The sequence below is a fragment of the Balaenoptera borealis genome (assembly GCF_965194805.1).
Source record: "Balaenoptera borealis genome assembly, chromosome: 2".
Classification (NCBI taxonomy): domain Eukaryota; kingdom Metazoa; phylum Chordata; class Mammalia; order Artiodactyla; family Balaenopteridae; genus Balaenoptera; species Balaenoptera borealis.
Genome location: NC_138867.1, coordinates 78,607,992 through 78,624,318, shown reverse-complemented (window position 1 = coordinate 78,624,318; position 16,327 = coordinate 78,607,992). Strand labels below are relative to the sequence as shown.

At 38.7% G+C, this 16,327-nt stretch overlaps 1 protein-coding gene across 1 annotated transcript in view; it reads right to left on the bottom strand.

The window, feature by feature from the left end:
* FAM81B (family with sequence similarity 81 member B) overlaps positions 1-16,327 on the bottom strand; it is a 58,185-nt gene that overhangs the window by 24,684 nt on the left and 17,174 nt on the right. The window contains 2 exon segments of the mRNA XM_082381092.1: positions 2,308-2,426; positions 8,370-8,613. Of these exon segments, the coding sequence (XP_082237218.1) occupies positions 2,308-2,426; positions 8,370-8,613 (363 nt within the window).

Genomic DNA, 16,327 nt, shown 5'->3' with positions numbered 1-16,327 from the left:
AAACTGCATCATCTCATTTATATGTGGAATCTAAAAAAGTCAAATACATAGAAGCAGAGAGGAGAACGGTGGTTATTAGGGGTGAGGAGGTGGGGGAAATGGGGAGACGTCAGTCAAGGGCACAAAGTGGCCGTTCTGTAGGCTGCATAAGTCTAGAGACCTAATGCACCGTGTGATGACTACAGTGAATAATGCTGTATTGGAGAATGGAAATATGCTAAGAGAGTAGATTTCAGGTGCTCTCATCACCCACACAAAAATTAACTCTGTGAGGAGAAGATATGCTAATTAGCTTGACTATAGTAATCATTTTAGTATGTATATGTATATCAAATCATCGTGTACACCTTAAATATATACAACATTTTTTAAAAAGGAAACAAAAAAACTAGAGCAGAACAAAAATAGTTGCACATCTTTTCCTTGATATTATTCCATTCATCTCTTGGCTTCATTTAAATCTGTTTGTTACTTTGTCTTGTACGTAAGAGAGGATTTACAAGAATGAAATAGTAGGGTCTTAAGTGGCTTGCAGAAAAAAAAATAAATGGTTGAAGTGTCATCAGCACCAAATTGAACCAAATTCCAAATTTCATTCAAGAGAGTTTTGGTGTTTATCTTCTTTGTAAAATCATGGCACATCTAAGTAGGGTGATGGGTTTGCTGGGGTTTGTTTTATTATCTTGCTTCATAACTTACCCAAATATTATAAAAATTCTTTTCCATGTATCAAATATTATAGAATAAAGTATACAATTTTATATATTTTAAAATATGTATACATATAATATATAATCATATATGTATATATATATGTATGTATGTTTATGTTTGTGTATGCACACATACACACAGACATATGTACTAATCCTGTAGATTCTGTTTTCTGAATGTCTGTTACCTGCTCTGGACTTGCATGGCCAGTGCTTTAGTTTAGGGCCCTGACATTTCTCACCTTGATTGCTGCAATAGCTTCCTTTCATCTTCATGCCTTCTTTCTGTACCCCACCAATTTGGCTACTACTAGAAGGTCACTAAATGTCATCCCCTTAGTTAAAATCTTCCCATGGCTATTTATAACTTTCTACATAAAGTTTAAACTTTTTACCTTGGCCAAAGATCCTCATCACCCAACCCTGGACCATTTCTCTAGCTTCATCTCCCAATCTCCCATCTCTCCCTAAGTGCAAATCCAAAATAACATAACTAAAATACTCTTCTCACAGGTAGCCCCTGAACATGTCACAGTAATTTACCCCTCAGTTCTTTTGCACATATCTTGCCTCCTATGTGAAGTGCCTTGCCTTTCCTTCCCTGTCTAGTTAACTGCTACAAACCTTTCAAAATTCATGCCAAGTGTCACCTCCTCCAGGAAACCATCTTTATGCCCCCATCTGATTTGGATATTCCCATAGCACCCCAGGCTTTCATTATAGTGCTCACCTCATTGCTTTATGTTTTCCCAGGTAGACTGTGAATTTACAGGAAAGGGACCATGTTGATGAATCTCTGAATACTAGCACACTGCCTGGCATATAGAAGTGTTTAATACATTTTTTTGTCGTTGTTGTTGAATTGAATGGATGGATACCCTAGAAGAGGTTTGTCTTAGGTGTTAATAACCTAATTATTATCGGTCAATAATAATAATTATTGGTCATTAACACTTCAGAGCAGATTAATGAGATGAAGATGGGGGTATTTCAGGAGAGAGGAGAGAGGTGCTGGCAGAAGATGTAAAGATGGAAAGGTGTCCACGCTCAGCCACTCACAAGTCATCTTTCATGTGTCAACCAGAGCGGTCCTGCCATTGTCAATGCCTACAAATTTTTGCTGAACTGTACACCATGAATTCTTCCAACTTACAAGTCTCATACAAAAGATATCATTCAAAATTTTATTCACTTGACCATTAAATCCCTTTTGCTAGGCTTCTATATGTAATTATTGTATATTTTAAATGTTTTAATCATTAGATTTGATACATCTGGGGATTTTGTGTGTGGTTTCAAGGGTATGTCTTTGTATAGATGTTGGCATTTGGGCAGCTGAGGGCTGTAAAGACAAGACTTGTCATTTGCATATGAAACCAAAGTGGGCATCCTGTATGAGAGGTCCTTTATAGAACCCTTGGATCTCACAGGGAGCATGAGGTTTTCAAATTTCATGATACACTCTCTCAGTTACTGTCTCATCATTTAGCTTAAAGGCAGTATCTTGTTTTCTGCAATATGGAACTTGTTTAGGGATGAGAACTCAGTGGCCAGCAACTGACCGCGAAGCATTAGTTAACACGCTTCTTCTCACCTGGCTACTCTTCCTCGAAGATCTCCAACTCCTTGAAGGTGTTTGGTGTTTAGGTCCTGTACTGCAAAATTAGTTCCTGTGGCTGCCACGTCTCGAGCTTTTATTTGTTCTTCCAACATCTGCAATATTTGAGTTAAAATTTCCATTAATTTCCCATCAGACATGATAAGAAAATATCATTTAGAGTAGAGGTTACAAAATCGGGTGCATTTCCTAGTTAGGCTGATAGTGTAAGTGAGTGAGAGGGTTCTGTATCAGAGAAAAGCCATCTTTGCTTTATTCGAGGGAGACAGTGATGGCGTGAGTCCTGCCGATTGTTGCCAAGTGGGCATGATGGTTCAACGATGTTTCAACAGAAGCTGGAAATCCAGGTTTTATGTTAAATTTCTCTATTTTAAAATATTGACATCTTATTCAAATTCTTTTATAAACACCATATGGGCCAAACAAAACATATTTACTGTGCTATTATGGCCATGGCCATCATCGACGTAAAAGCTTTTCACAAAAACCTCTTTCAGAATTGGTGGTAAAGTTTAGAAAAAGGAACCTTTCATATGGTATCAAGCAAGGCCCTTTACAGATTGAATCAGAACCACAATGAAGTTAGTACAATTAACACAAGCAAATCTGAATCAAACTGTTTCACATACATGGAGTGAAAAACGTTTATTGTTTTAGATTTTTTAGAGAACATGAGAAATTTATGGCTTGAGAGTGTTCAGAGTTTGCCGAGTATCCTTTGTCATGCCTTCATTATGTCTTGGTGTTCTGAAATGAAGCTGACTGTCCTATACCACCAGGTTGGTGGTCCCCCAAACAGTGGGTTTTAATTTTTGGCATTCATACATAAAAACTAAAAAATTTTGCTTGTCCATAGAAAAAATTTATATCTTGCTTGACATTCAAACAAATTCCAAAGTAAAGACACAAAATAATTTATGTTTACTCAGAAAAGCATTTAGAGGATAGGAAAACACAAACAACTTTGTGATTTGGGGAAACATTAAAGGTTAATTGCTATATTTTACCAAGGCCTGAACCATGTTAAATTTGTGATTATGAATTTTTGGAGGAAAAGAAGGAATTTTATAGGAAATGAATTATAGAAATTTCCAAGACTATATACAGCATCTTGCCCATTTGTAAACTGGCAGATTGAGACAATCCAAGAGCAAATATAGCTTTAACTGGAGACATAAAAGTGTCAAGAACACTAGCTAGAGGTTTTTTTTGCTTTTTGTTTTGGCTTGTTTGTTTGCTTTTGCATGCCTCTAGGTGTTTTAGTTCATTCGGGCCACTGTGACAAAATACCACAGACTGAGCGGCTTATAAACAACAGAGATTTATTTCTCACTATTCTGGAGGCTGGAAGTGCAAGATCGGGGTGCCCGCGTGGTTGGGTTCCGGGGAGAGCCCTCTTCTGGGGTGCAGACTGCTCACGTCTTGCTGCATCTTCACATAGTGGAAGGAGCCAGGGACCTCTGTGAGACCTCTTTTATGAAGGCACTAATCCCATTCATGAGGACTCCACTCTCATGACCCAAGTACCTCCCAGAGCCCTCCTGATACTATCACATTGGGCAGTAGGATTTCACATATGAATTTTGATGGGGACACAATCGTTCAGACCATAACAGTAGGTGTGGTTTGCTTGCCCTATTAAATAGTAAAGCATTTTGTAAAAACAAGGATAAGTAAATGAGGGTAGCTAAATAGCTGTGTGTAGCTAAATAGCTGTGTATAGCTAAATCGATCACTGTAATTTAATGAAGATCTTGGTAAATGTAAGAAAGAAATATGCTATATATGAGACTCAAAATCACTGGGGAAGGAATTTCACAAATGCTATTGAGATTTTTGGTTACTTAATCAGAAAACAATCAGTTTAGATCCTTACCTTACACCATACATGAATATAGATTTTAGAAAAAAATAGATTTAGAATATTAAAAAAGTTAAGCCATAAAACTAACAGATAATAGAGGAGATTATTTCATCTTTGAAATTTCTAAAGGAAATTTCTATTCTTGAAAGTAATGAGGGAAGTCACAAACCAAAATACTGGAACATTTAATTTTATCTAAAACTTGTAAAAAAGAATATAAATATAATTAAGATATAAACAACCAACTGGAAAAACATTTATAACAAATGTTACTGCCAAGGGTCTCAATGGGGTGTTGCAATCAGTATACACCTGTTCTTGGGAGCCGATTGTGCATATATATCTCTTCCCATCTTTGTGTTTAGTAACATCAGTTGGTTTTCTAAATCAATCATAGTGAGAGTATTTACACCATGGAAATAGGCAAACACTATAAACCAGGTATTTTATCCCTCAGAAAAAAACTGATTGCTGATTGTTAAACATTTACCAAAGCATCACTGCTTATTATTCTTTTTTAAAAATAAATTTATTTATTTATTTGTTTATTTATTTTTGGCTGTATTGGGTCTTTGTTGCTGCCCGCGGGCTTCCTGTAGTTGTGGCGAGCGGGGGCTACTCTTCGTTGCGGTGCGTGGGCTTCTCATTGCGGTGGCTTCTCTTGTTGCAGAGCAAGGGCTCTAGAGCGCAGGCTCAGTAGTTGTGGTGCACGGGCTTAGTTGCTCCGCGGCATGTGGGATCTTCCCAGACCAGGGCTTGATCCCATGTCCCCTGCATTGGCAGGCGGATTCTTAACTGTGCCACCAGGGAAGTCCCACTGCTTATTTTTCTTAATAAAAAAACTCATAGGACTTCCCTGGTGGCGCAGTGGTTGAGAATCTGCCTGCCAATGCAGGGGACATGGGTTCGAGCCCTGGTCTGGGAGGATCCCACATGCCGGGGAGCAACTAGGCCCGTGAGCCACAACTGCTGAGCCTGCGCGTCTGGAGCCTGTGCTCCGCAACGAGAGGCCGCGATAGTGAGAGGCCCGCGCACCGCGATGAAGAGTGGCCCCCGCTCGCCGCAACTAGAGAAAGCCCTCGCACAGAAAAGAAGACCCAACACAGCCAAAAATAAATAAATAAATAATAATAAAAAAAAAAACAAACTCATAAATAAAAACCAAAAAGCACTAAAATCCAAAAAAACAAATTGGCAAAAGACATTAACAGATTATTGACAGGGAAAATGTAAGTTGTTATAGTCACTTTTAAAAAGTGAAAAAAAGGGAAAGATCTCATTTCTATCCCATCAAATTAGCAATAATTAAAACAATAAATCTCAATGCTGGGATAGGCTCAGTGAAAAAAACACTCTCATGTAAGGCTAATGGAAGTGTAAATAGACCAATTTGGCAATATGTGTAAAGAGATTTTATAGTGTTCTTACCCTGGTAATTCCATTTCCAAGAACGTATACAATATGTATACATATACAATAGCAATAATCCAAATGTGGACACAAAGATATATTTATGTACAAAGATATTTCAATATTAGGAAAATAATTAAGCAAACCATGATGTACGCACCATGCAAAGAGCTTTTAATGACATACAAAAGAATTTATGATATAATTTTGTATTAAAAATTGTGCTTACAAATGTAGTCTCAGCTTCCTAAAGGGAATGCCTGGAAAGTCCAGAGGGAGATGCATCTAGGTATTTGTAGAGATGGCCGTTTGGTGGTGAAATTGTGAGAAATTTTTCCTAGGTTTTAAAATTGTTTCCCAAACTTCCAAATAATTACAGTGAACAAGTATTGCTTTTATAAGTTGGAGGAAAAAAATGCAATAAAGCAATTTTGTACATGAAATGCTCTTTTCCTGAATTAAAAATAAATTAATTTTCAAACTTTAATTAGCTGCCAGCTTAAAAAAGAAATATTTTTATTCAAAAAGGAACAAGCAACTTAACATTGTAAAGCAACTATACTCCAATAAAAATTAATTAAAAGAAATAATAATAAAAAATAAAAAGGAACAAGAAACTTAACTGCTACAATTATTGTTGAATAAACAAAAAAAATTTTTTTTCATTTCTTTAAAAACCCAAGTCAAGCTTCTGCTCATACTTGGATCTAACTTGCTGGCCAATTTGCAAATGAGCTGATCTGATTAAAGAGTTTAGGTTTTTAAAAAATACTTGGATAGCATCCATTTATCTCTAAATGCTTATTACTTTATAGTCTTAGTTATTTACTAATGGTAGTTTAATACTTCTTCATAATGTTTTAACTTCATATCTATAGTCTTTAAATACTTCCTAATTCAGTTTTCTGCACAATCAGACCAGTCCTTGTCATTTTCCCTATATATGCCAAACCCTTAACAGGATTGCAAATATTTTGAGATTTTTATGGTATTTGGAAAATGTTTTGGCTTTGTCTTTTTTCAGAGCTAATCTAAGGTAATTATTATAGGAAAAGAAGCTCTTAGCAAGATTTCAGATATCTGGAAACTATTTTCCCCTTAAAGCTAATAGTATTTTATTGGGGTATAATTAATATGTATTAAAATATATAAATCAAAATATATCTCTGGATGGATTTTGACAAATATAATCAACTATGTAACAAACACTGAAATCAAAATATAGAACATTCTAGAAGCATTTTGATATTTCTGAGAATGCTGTTCTCTTTTCAATTACCAAGAAGTTTTGACTCCTAAATTAGGATCTTATTTTAGTCCTGGTGCTGTACTTGATTTTCTCATCATCTCAGAGGTACTGAGCCATGTGTCTCTTGTTACTTTCATGACAGTTCATTATGCCTGGAAACACCTTTGACCACTTTGAGAAGTAACATTGACTCTTTCGGTCCTGCTCTCAATTCAATATGTGCTAAATACCAATAAAGTGACTTTTAAAAGCTCACCAAGATTTTTTAACTTTCCACAGTCCCTCAAATGCAGTATGGCATTATGGGGTCTACAGATAGAAAATAAATTAACAAATATCCTTAGCCTTAAATATATAGTCATGAGTAAGTCATTGCTGGGTCAATCTCATGGTTTTTGTTTGTTTTTTGTCTAATCCACTATTCTATCTGATAGGAGAAAAGGACATTATTGTGTGAGGGCATTGTTGTCAATTCTCACAATTCCACACGTTTTGGGCCAGATTTTTAAACTGTATTCTCTGGAACTTTTGCCTGAAAGTTGCTACCCCAGATTCATAATGCTCATGAGCACTTTAAAAACTCTGAAAGACCTGTAATAAGAATCTACTTGTCTTGGTTTAACCCAAGCATTTCATTTTTTCATCAGAAACTCTATTTTTTCCTTTAGCACCTTAAACATCATTCATTCATTCATTTATTTGTTCAAGAAATATTTACAGGTTGCTGACTGCCTCCCATACACTGTCATCAGTTTGATGTGGGATTTAGCAGTGAACAAAATGAAGTCCCTGTCCTCACAGAGATTATATTTTAGAAGGGAAACACAATAAACAAAGACCATGGTCGTTTGCGATAAGTGCTATAGATAAAAATAATGTAGGGTTTAAGGGAGGTTGTGACTATTGGGGTGAGGAGGGGGTATTTTATGGCATGTCAAGGAACTGCCCTCTGATATGATGATTTTTGAGCAGGGACCTGAGGGAAATGAAGAATACTTTATAGAAGTATCTAGGGGAAGATAATCCACCAAAAATACACAGCAAGTGCAAAGGCCCTGAAGCCTGAGCATGTTTGGGGTGTTCTAGGAAGAGCTGGGAGCCCAGTGTGGCCAGAGTGAAGGAGAAAGGGGTAGGAGATGGTGTCAGAGTGTGATGGGCCTATGAACTAGCATTCCCACTGCCTAATGAAGACCTCTGTTTGAAATGATTATATTAATAGAATCTTGGAGATTAAGATGAAAATAAGTACCTTAGCACAATGTCTGACATTTAATGTTAGACAGTTGTCTCTTCTGTCACAGAAACATTCAACAAACATTTTCTGAAGGTAGAATTTCCTTCTACTTTTTGGCATAAATGAGAAGTTGAAATATTGACTATTTCCCTTGGAAGCAACTAAACTGAAATCATTTAAACTTAAGTAATAGTGACTCATTTCTCTAGCTGAAAAATGACACTGGTGCTTGATAATCTTTGTCAAGCAATGATGCCAACATATGAGAAATAAAGAACTACCTCAATGTTCTGGCTGAGTTTTTTGACGATGCTGGTGATGGTCTGGATGTGGTTTTCCAGAAGCTTCCTGGCAAGTGACTCCTCCTTTTGAAAGCCATGCGTCCCCTGAAGACAGGCAGAGATATCCTCCTTGATGCGGAAAGCTTGTTCAAGGAGGAAAGCTATGGTGCGACCCTGGTTGTTCAGTCTGTCTTCTAGCTGACTTCTCTGGATGTTTGGAATGGCAGGAAGAAAAGAATGACCCCTGGTCCGGAAAAGGAAACAACACCGCGGGTGTTACAAGGATGAGCTGGACAAGCCAGAACCAGAACTTGCATCCGCACTCCTACTCCTGTATTTTCTCCCCTGTGAGAAGTCTGTTAGGACTTTAAACCCTGCGTAGTTAGAATCTCGATTTATGTCTCATCTGAGAACTGGATCTGACTTATGCCCTGATCTTGTTTCATGTATTTTTCCTGTTTCCCAAGCAGGAACTGTTCTACATTTTACCCGCTATTCTAACAAGCCAAGTTGGAGCCACATAAATTTCATGCCTGATGGTTCTGTACTGAGGAGTGAGCTGCTTTCTAATTGCTGGAAGAAATAATAGCTCAAAGGCAAAGATTAACAAAAGAGTCAGAAGGTCAACAAAAAGTAAAAAAAAATAAATTAGAAAAGGAAAATACAAAGACTAGGGCTATTTAGTATTAGGGCAAAGAAACATGTAAAATCCCGATAGCTCCTATTGGCATTAGCAAATTACTCCTTCCCTTTACAGATGAACTTCTTGGAGAACAAGTTACTTTTGTTGTGTCTTTTTCTTTATTTAATTTACTTTGCTTATTTTTGTGACCTAGTCTCGAAGTCATACCCCATAACTTTCGCTTTAGTCCTTTCCCTAGAAGCGAGTCACTGAGTTGTGCCTATATTCAAAGCGAGGGGAGTTAGGCTCCACTTCTTGAAAAATGGAGTGTCAGAGAATTCGTGGTCATTTAAAAACCACCACACTGTCACCGTCATCTAACTGGCTTCTCAGGAATATCAAAATGCTTCTAGAATGTTCTATATTTTGATTTGGGTGGTTGTTAATAATTGATTATATTTGTCAAAATCCATCCAGATACATACTTTGTATATTTTAGGACATATTAATTATACCCCAATAAAATACTCTTAGTATTAAGAGGAAAAATGTTTCTGGATCTCTAGAAATCTTGCTAAGAGCTTCTTTTCCTATAATAATTGATTATCCTAGATTGGCTCTGAAAAAAGACAAAGCCAAAACATTTTCCAAATGCTATAAAATCTCACCACATCCACATGTCCCAGGGGTGGGAAAGCAACTGCTCTTCTAGTGTTGCTTCTTCCCGAGGAGCAAAAGGTGAAGACCTGACAGGAGAAGTTATTCTGTAGGATGGGGAGTGGCTGACTACGGTTTTACTGTGTCTGGGGCTTATCCACACCCCACCTCCTGAGCTCATTGGAGCTGACAAAACTTCATTGGCGACCAGGCTCTGACTGAAATCTTCAGGGAAAGATGAACTCACAGGCCAAAATATCAGGACATTTGAGGAGCACAGTCTTTTTAAAAACCAATTTGCCAACAGACAATCTATTGGATTATAGATTCCTACAAAAGAGAATTACTGAAATATATGCAATGAGAAATTTTTTAAAAAACGAATAAAGGTATTAAAAGGGAAGATATGGGAAGATATTAGCAAAATGAAAACAACTAGAAAACATAAACAAGTAGAAATATTAGGCGTGAAAAATATAATAGTTGAAATAAAGAAACATAAAAGATGGGAGAGCTATGACACAAGAAAGAGCTGAAGAATGAATTAGTGATTTAGGAGAGAAGATTGAGAAAATTTACCAGACAGAAGAAGGAGCAGTCACACAACTTGGAGATGCCAAGAGTCAGAATTCAAAACTCACGTCTGTCTGACTCCAAAATCAAATGTTTAACCTTTACTCCCATATATTCCTGTCATTCTATGAGATAGTAAGCAGAAGCAGAAGACACACTTTGATTAATGCTACTGATGTGGCCTAATAGAGTGGCAGCAGAAATGACAAACAGAAGTGTCCTCAGGCTTCAAAGCTCCTCTTTCCATAGTTCCTTCTTCTTTTCTCGGTCCTGGCCACCATTATCCCCTCCACTTTCGCCTCCTAACAAAGAGTGCATCTTCCACACAACAGCTAGGGTGATCTTTCTAAAAGTGTGAGGATAGAACTTGCCTACTGAAAACCCTCTGACGGCTCATCCATTCTCTGCAAATAAAATCCTGGCTCTCCTTTCCAGCCTCGTCTCCTCCCACTCTTCCCTCCATTCACTCTCATTCAACTACACAGACCATCTTTCTGCTCCTCAAAGATGCCAAGCAGTTCCTAGCTCCGAGCCTTGGTACTTGCTGTTCCTTCTGCCTGGGGTGCTCTTCCCCACAGTCTCTTCATGGCTGCCTGCTTCCCATTCTTTAAGTATCAGCTTCAATATCCCCTCCTCGGGCAAACCTTCCACTCAGTCACTTTCTATCATAATACCCCATTTCATCTTCTCCGTAACATTTGTCATTACCTAAAATCATCATGTTTACCTGTTTGTGTTTATTTTCTGCCCTTCATCACTAGAATGAAAGTTCCCTGCAGGCAGGCACTTTATCTAACTTGTTCTCCACAGTTTCCCCAACACTGAGAAGAGCGCCTGACACATAGTAGGTGGTCAATAAATATTTGTTGACTGACTGATTGCTCTAGCTGGACTGTTTCCTTAAGTCTCAGTTGTTAGCAAATTGGAGGAAAAAATGGTTCCACAAAGCTCCAAGTTGTTAGAGCCTCAAAGTTTTCAGTTTCCTTTCTCGAGCAGTACAAAATAGCTTCAGCCTGGGTGAGATTCATCTTTCCTATCACCTGCACATCTGAGGAACAGAGATGGCTTAGCTAAGTGTTTCGGTAGTAAGATTCCATCCACCACTCGTTTGGCTCAAAAATGTTCTTCTGGAAAACTACCAAATGGAGCCTTATATATATAAAATCCATTCTTCTCAAACCCCAGCATGCTGACAGTGCTACCCTGGATGGGGTGTATGAGTCACAGGCAGAAGGCAAGAGGATGTCAGGCCCTGCTGATGGTGACACATAGCCTAGCAGTGGATCGCAGATTTACTCATTGTTTTACTTGAGCTGGTGCTTCTTTCTGGTCTCCAGACAATCTGCAGCCTGGATTTGCTGGTGAAAGAGTATTTGATCTCCATTTGTTCTGTACAGACCCTTGTGAATCATGCTGCATTCCTCTCAAAGTTTAGAATTTGTTCTCTCTTAGGTGTTCTCATTGTGGCAGACACGGTTGGTTAACTTCTTAATAGCCATCCCTGCTTCTGCCTGACTTGGTACGTCCTCCTGTCCCCCATGTCCTTCAGGGTGGGGTGGGGCGCAAGCTAACCATGGTGGTCCCATTCTTCTGGGCTGAGATGCAGTTGGTTTAGGTAGGAGCACGTGAAGCAATACTGGCCAATGAGATGCAAGGGGAAACCTACTGTGGGGCTTCTGGGTAAGGTTGCTTTGCCTTTAAGAAGACACACCCAAGAAGAAACCTCTCTCTTTTTTGCTGGTTGTAGTCATGTCTGTGTGTGATGCCTGGAACTGCTGAAGCTACCTGTGATCATGAGGGGAAAGAGGATGGCTGGGAAGAAGGATAGAAAACACCTGGGTGCTTTTTGATGTTGTTAAGCCTCCAAATTAACCAAATTCTAGATTTTTAATGTGAAATAATGAACGTCCTTACATTTAAGCCATTTTGGTTGGAGTTTTTATGGGTAGCTGAAAGCACTGTATCTGTATCTAGTAACTTACCAATAAATATGTCAGTTGAAATAGAAATGTATCAGTAAATATTTACTAAATGTCTACTCTAGTCCATGTACAATATATAAAGGTCCTGTCCCTCCAGGAACTTAATCTGATTCAGTGTTTCTTGTGAAGAAACTTGCATTAGTATCATGGGGGTGGAGAAGGGAGGGAAGTTGCTAAAATGCAGATTCCGTGGCACCACTATAGACTTACTAAATCATAATTTTGGGGGTGAGGGGAAGAACAAGAATATGTATTTTAAATAAGCACTTAGATGAATCTAATATATTCTTAAGACTGAACATCACTGATTTATTTAAGACTGGTCATATGAGTCATGACCAGTCTTGAAGGCCTAAAGGTAAAGAACATACAATGAAGTGCTGAAGTGTGAAATGTGGACTATGAGATTTCAAATCATGCAGATACTCGGAGGCAGCTTGGCAAGTTGGAAGGCAAGGTAGACCGAGGGTAGACTACAGGTTCCACCACTTGCCGACCAAATATTTCTGTTCATTCATTTTAGACAGAGGTAACGGGGCCACTTTGCCATATGGCTGTTAAGTTCTGAGATCACATGTAGAAGCAGGTGGTAGGGAGCAGTGAGACCAGTGCTTACAACTGCACTGCCGTCCAGGCTCACAAGGGGCCTATGTGCACTCAGTCTTTGGGTGTGTTGTTGGCTGGTATCAGGATTGTATCCAGAAAGAGCATTGTATTCAGAAAGGTCTGAGGAAACAGACCTAAGCCAGTAGAGGGGCCAGTGGAACAGGGCTGCCATCTCTGCTCAGATGCCAGCCTGTGGTCCTGCCTTCAGAGCTGGCCTCAGTGTTGTTGCTCTTTGCACATGGGAGGAAGCCTTGCAGGGTAGCACCTGGTGCTGTGTGAATGTATTTGCCTGCAACCATGGGACATGAAGTGGCACATAAATGATGGACTGTAGTTACTTATTTTCTTTTAGTTCTTAACATTTATTTTTAAAAGTTATTTTATATTTAAGTGGAGAATGTTCCTTTTTGAAATGTCTTTTCATGTCTGAGATTTACTATTGGAGTATTATTATTGTTGTTTATTAATGATGCTTAATGAAGCACCAAATCATGCTCTGTTTAGTTCTATTTGCATGATTCCTACAGGATGAAGATAGAGCTTATATATATGTTTCCTGTTTTTTGCTGTAAGGAAAGAGAATATTATTTTCCAATTGACTTTTCTAAATCAATGACTGGAGTAACATTCAACACAAGAACATTCTCAGTCTTCTAAGAGAGATTCCTAGTAATACTGTTGTTCAAAACATCAGATCATCCACAAGTTTAAAAACTGAGGCTTTTCATTAGTAGCAAGATGTGGCTACCCTGAATTTAAAAAATTCACTGCTTTATTAGTATATCATAGCAGTGGGACTTATATATCTAAATTTAATTGTGAAAGAAAGATATAACGAATATTCCAGACTCGTGCAGGTGGAGTTACTAACCACAGGAGGAAGTATTCCTAGGGGGCCTTTTCAGAGGGATATTTGGACTTTATATAAATCATTGATTATGTAGCTGACAACTGAATCTGAACAGATTTTCCACAAACTCTGAGTTCTATTTCTCTGCAACTCAATGTGACTTACACCAGCTGTGCTGTTGCTGGCAGATGCATTGGTACATAGTAACTCTCACTTCTCTGCCCGTTCTGTTCTTGCGAGTAGAGCACTAAATTTACTTAGGAGATTTTAATAACCATTTCGGCAACCTGGAATATTCAAGAGACAAAGATTTGAAAATTTAAACTCCTTTCTAGAACACAAAAGGGCATAACTGAAGAGAATTTTCATTTCCGTGAGATTTATTCTATGACTAGTTACATTCTCAGTGGATAGAGTTTTGCAAAAAAAAAAAAAAAAAAAAAAAAAGAACAAAGTGGCATTTCAGAGAATATTTTGCTGCCTCACAAAAATAATCTGTGAGTGTGTGCGTAGAGTGATGGAACTGAAAATGTCTTTTCTATGGTTTCTCCATTGCTTGTTCCTAACCATCACCCTGGCAGATGGTTTTGGTGGCTCTAGAAGCCTCCATTGCTGAGTTTTACACAGGACTGAATGCTGTAGGTGGGTGAGGGAGGCATCTCCTGTTTTAAATAACACATAACAGGAAGAAGCAGCCCAGCGGGGCTGGGTCAGCATGGGGTCTGCGTGGAGGAGCTAGGAAAGGGAAGGACTCCAAATAGTTACCTGGCTGAGAAGAGACTGGAGAAAGAGACTGGCTGTGGATCTTTTCCAGAGGCAAGTTATGTAATATATGAGGCAAACTCCCAGTGTTCAGTAACATTTTCAATAAAATTACAGAATTAGTAATGTACCTGTTGTGATTGGCTTTCTGGTAGAGGCATTCAGGTTGGCAGGTGTTCCTGAGTCCCTGTGTGAATGGGGGCTCAGTGGACATCCGGGTGACACAGGGGCAACATGTAAATGGCAGCAGCAAGTTGTTTTGAGGGTGTTTGGAGTTCTTACAGTGTTTTCTAGGGCTCTTGAGATGCTTACCCATGTTACCTTGCTAATGTTGGGCTCTGAGAGTTATTTATGTGAGTCTCCAGGGGAAAGAACACTCTACTTGGAGTTGGAAGACTGGGAGCTCGAGTTCTGCCTCTGCCACTTAATACCCTTAAGCCCTATTAAGCTGTCCAGAAGAGAGCTCCTTATTTGTCCTGTGGAGATGACTCCTGCCCTACTTATTTGGCTGAAGTTTTTCAATTTATGTAATGTATCTGAAGTGCTTTGTAATGTCTACAAGGGTCATATACGTGTGTTCTTGTTATAATTATTAGTAATGATTAGATGGTGCTATGGGCTGAATTGTGTCCCCACAAAAAGATATGTTGAAGTCCTAACCGCCCCCCACCCCAGTACCACAGAATGTGACCTTAGAGGTCACTGCGGATGTGATTAGTCATACCTACTGAGGTCTTAGGGGTTGGTGGGCCCCTAATCCAGTATGACTGATATCCTTGTAAGAAGATGGTTGTGTGATGGCAGAGACACAAGGAGGAGACCACGTGAAGGTGGAGGCAGAGACTGGAGCGAGGCAGTTACAAGTCAAGGAACACCAGGACTGCTGGCTGTCAGCAGAAACTAAGAGAGACCAATGTGACATGTTCTCCCCAGAGCCCTCAGAAGGAATCAACCAGCAGACACCTTGATTTCAGACTTCTAACCTCCAGGATTGTGAGATAATAAACGTCTACTGTTTGAAGCCACCCAGTTTGAGGTACTGTATTGTGGCAGCCCTAGGAAACTAATACAAATGGTATATTATTTGAGGGGAGTTTCTAGCCCAAGAGAAATGTAAGGAATCTATTATTATTGCTGTTTTATTTCTCCATAATGCTTATAGTCAACATAGCACTTTCATAAACATGATTTCATTTCATCCCCACAACTTGTCCTTGGCATAAGTAAAATTTTTCTCAATTTAGGTGGAAACTAAAGCTTAAAGATGATCGGTAATCCAGCTGGGAAACATTTCAACCTGCCCCCTTGACTCTTTTTCCCTACACCACAGCACATTTGTTTAGACCAGTTAGTAGTTCTGCCTGTTATATTTGAATTTTTCTCAGAGAGATAAGGTATATTGATTCCTCTGCATATATTTATATAAATATATATATTCAAGGTATATATATTTATAGGTATAAAGTTATATACATATAACTGGCATATATATTTACACGTGTATATTCCTCTGTGTATATAAATATGTATTCAAGATACATATGTTTATATATAATGTTATATATAACTTGTATATATAAATATACTCCTCTGCATTTATATATATATATATATATAAAAACTTGCTTCCAACATCATGCAATTTTTCACCCCAGTTACCTTTCCTTTGCTTGGCTCACATCTCTCCGTGGAGCCCTAAGGGTCCTCTTTGTGGCCCAGAGGTTGGAGGGGCTCCCTCTCTGCTCTAGTGAACTGAGACTATCCTTGGCCTGACCTCAGCACAGTTCTCACACTTGAGCAGAAACTCTCAGGTGTGGCAAGAATTCAGTCCCTCCTGGGGTGGGAGGAGCTGAGCTTCATGTGGGCAGCTCCTGCCTGGACTGATATGGGAGTGCTCTGGGTAATG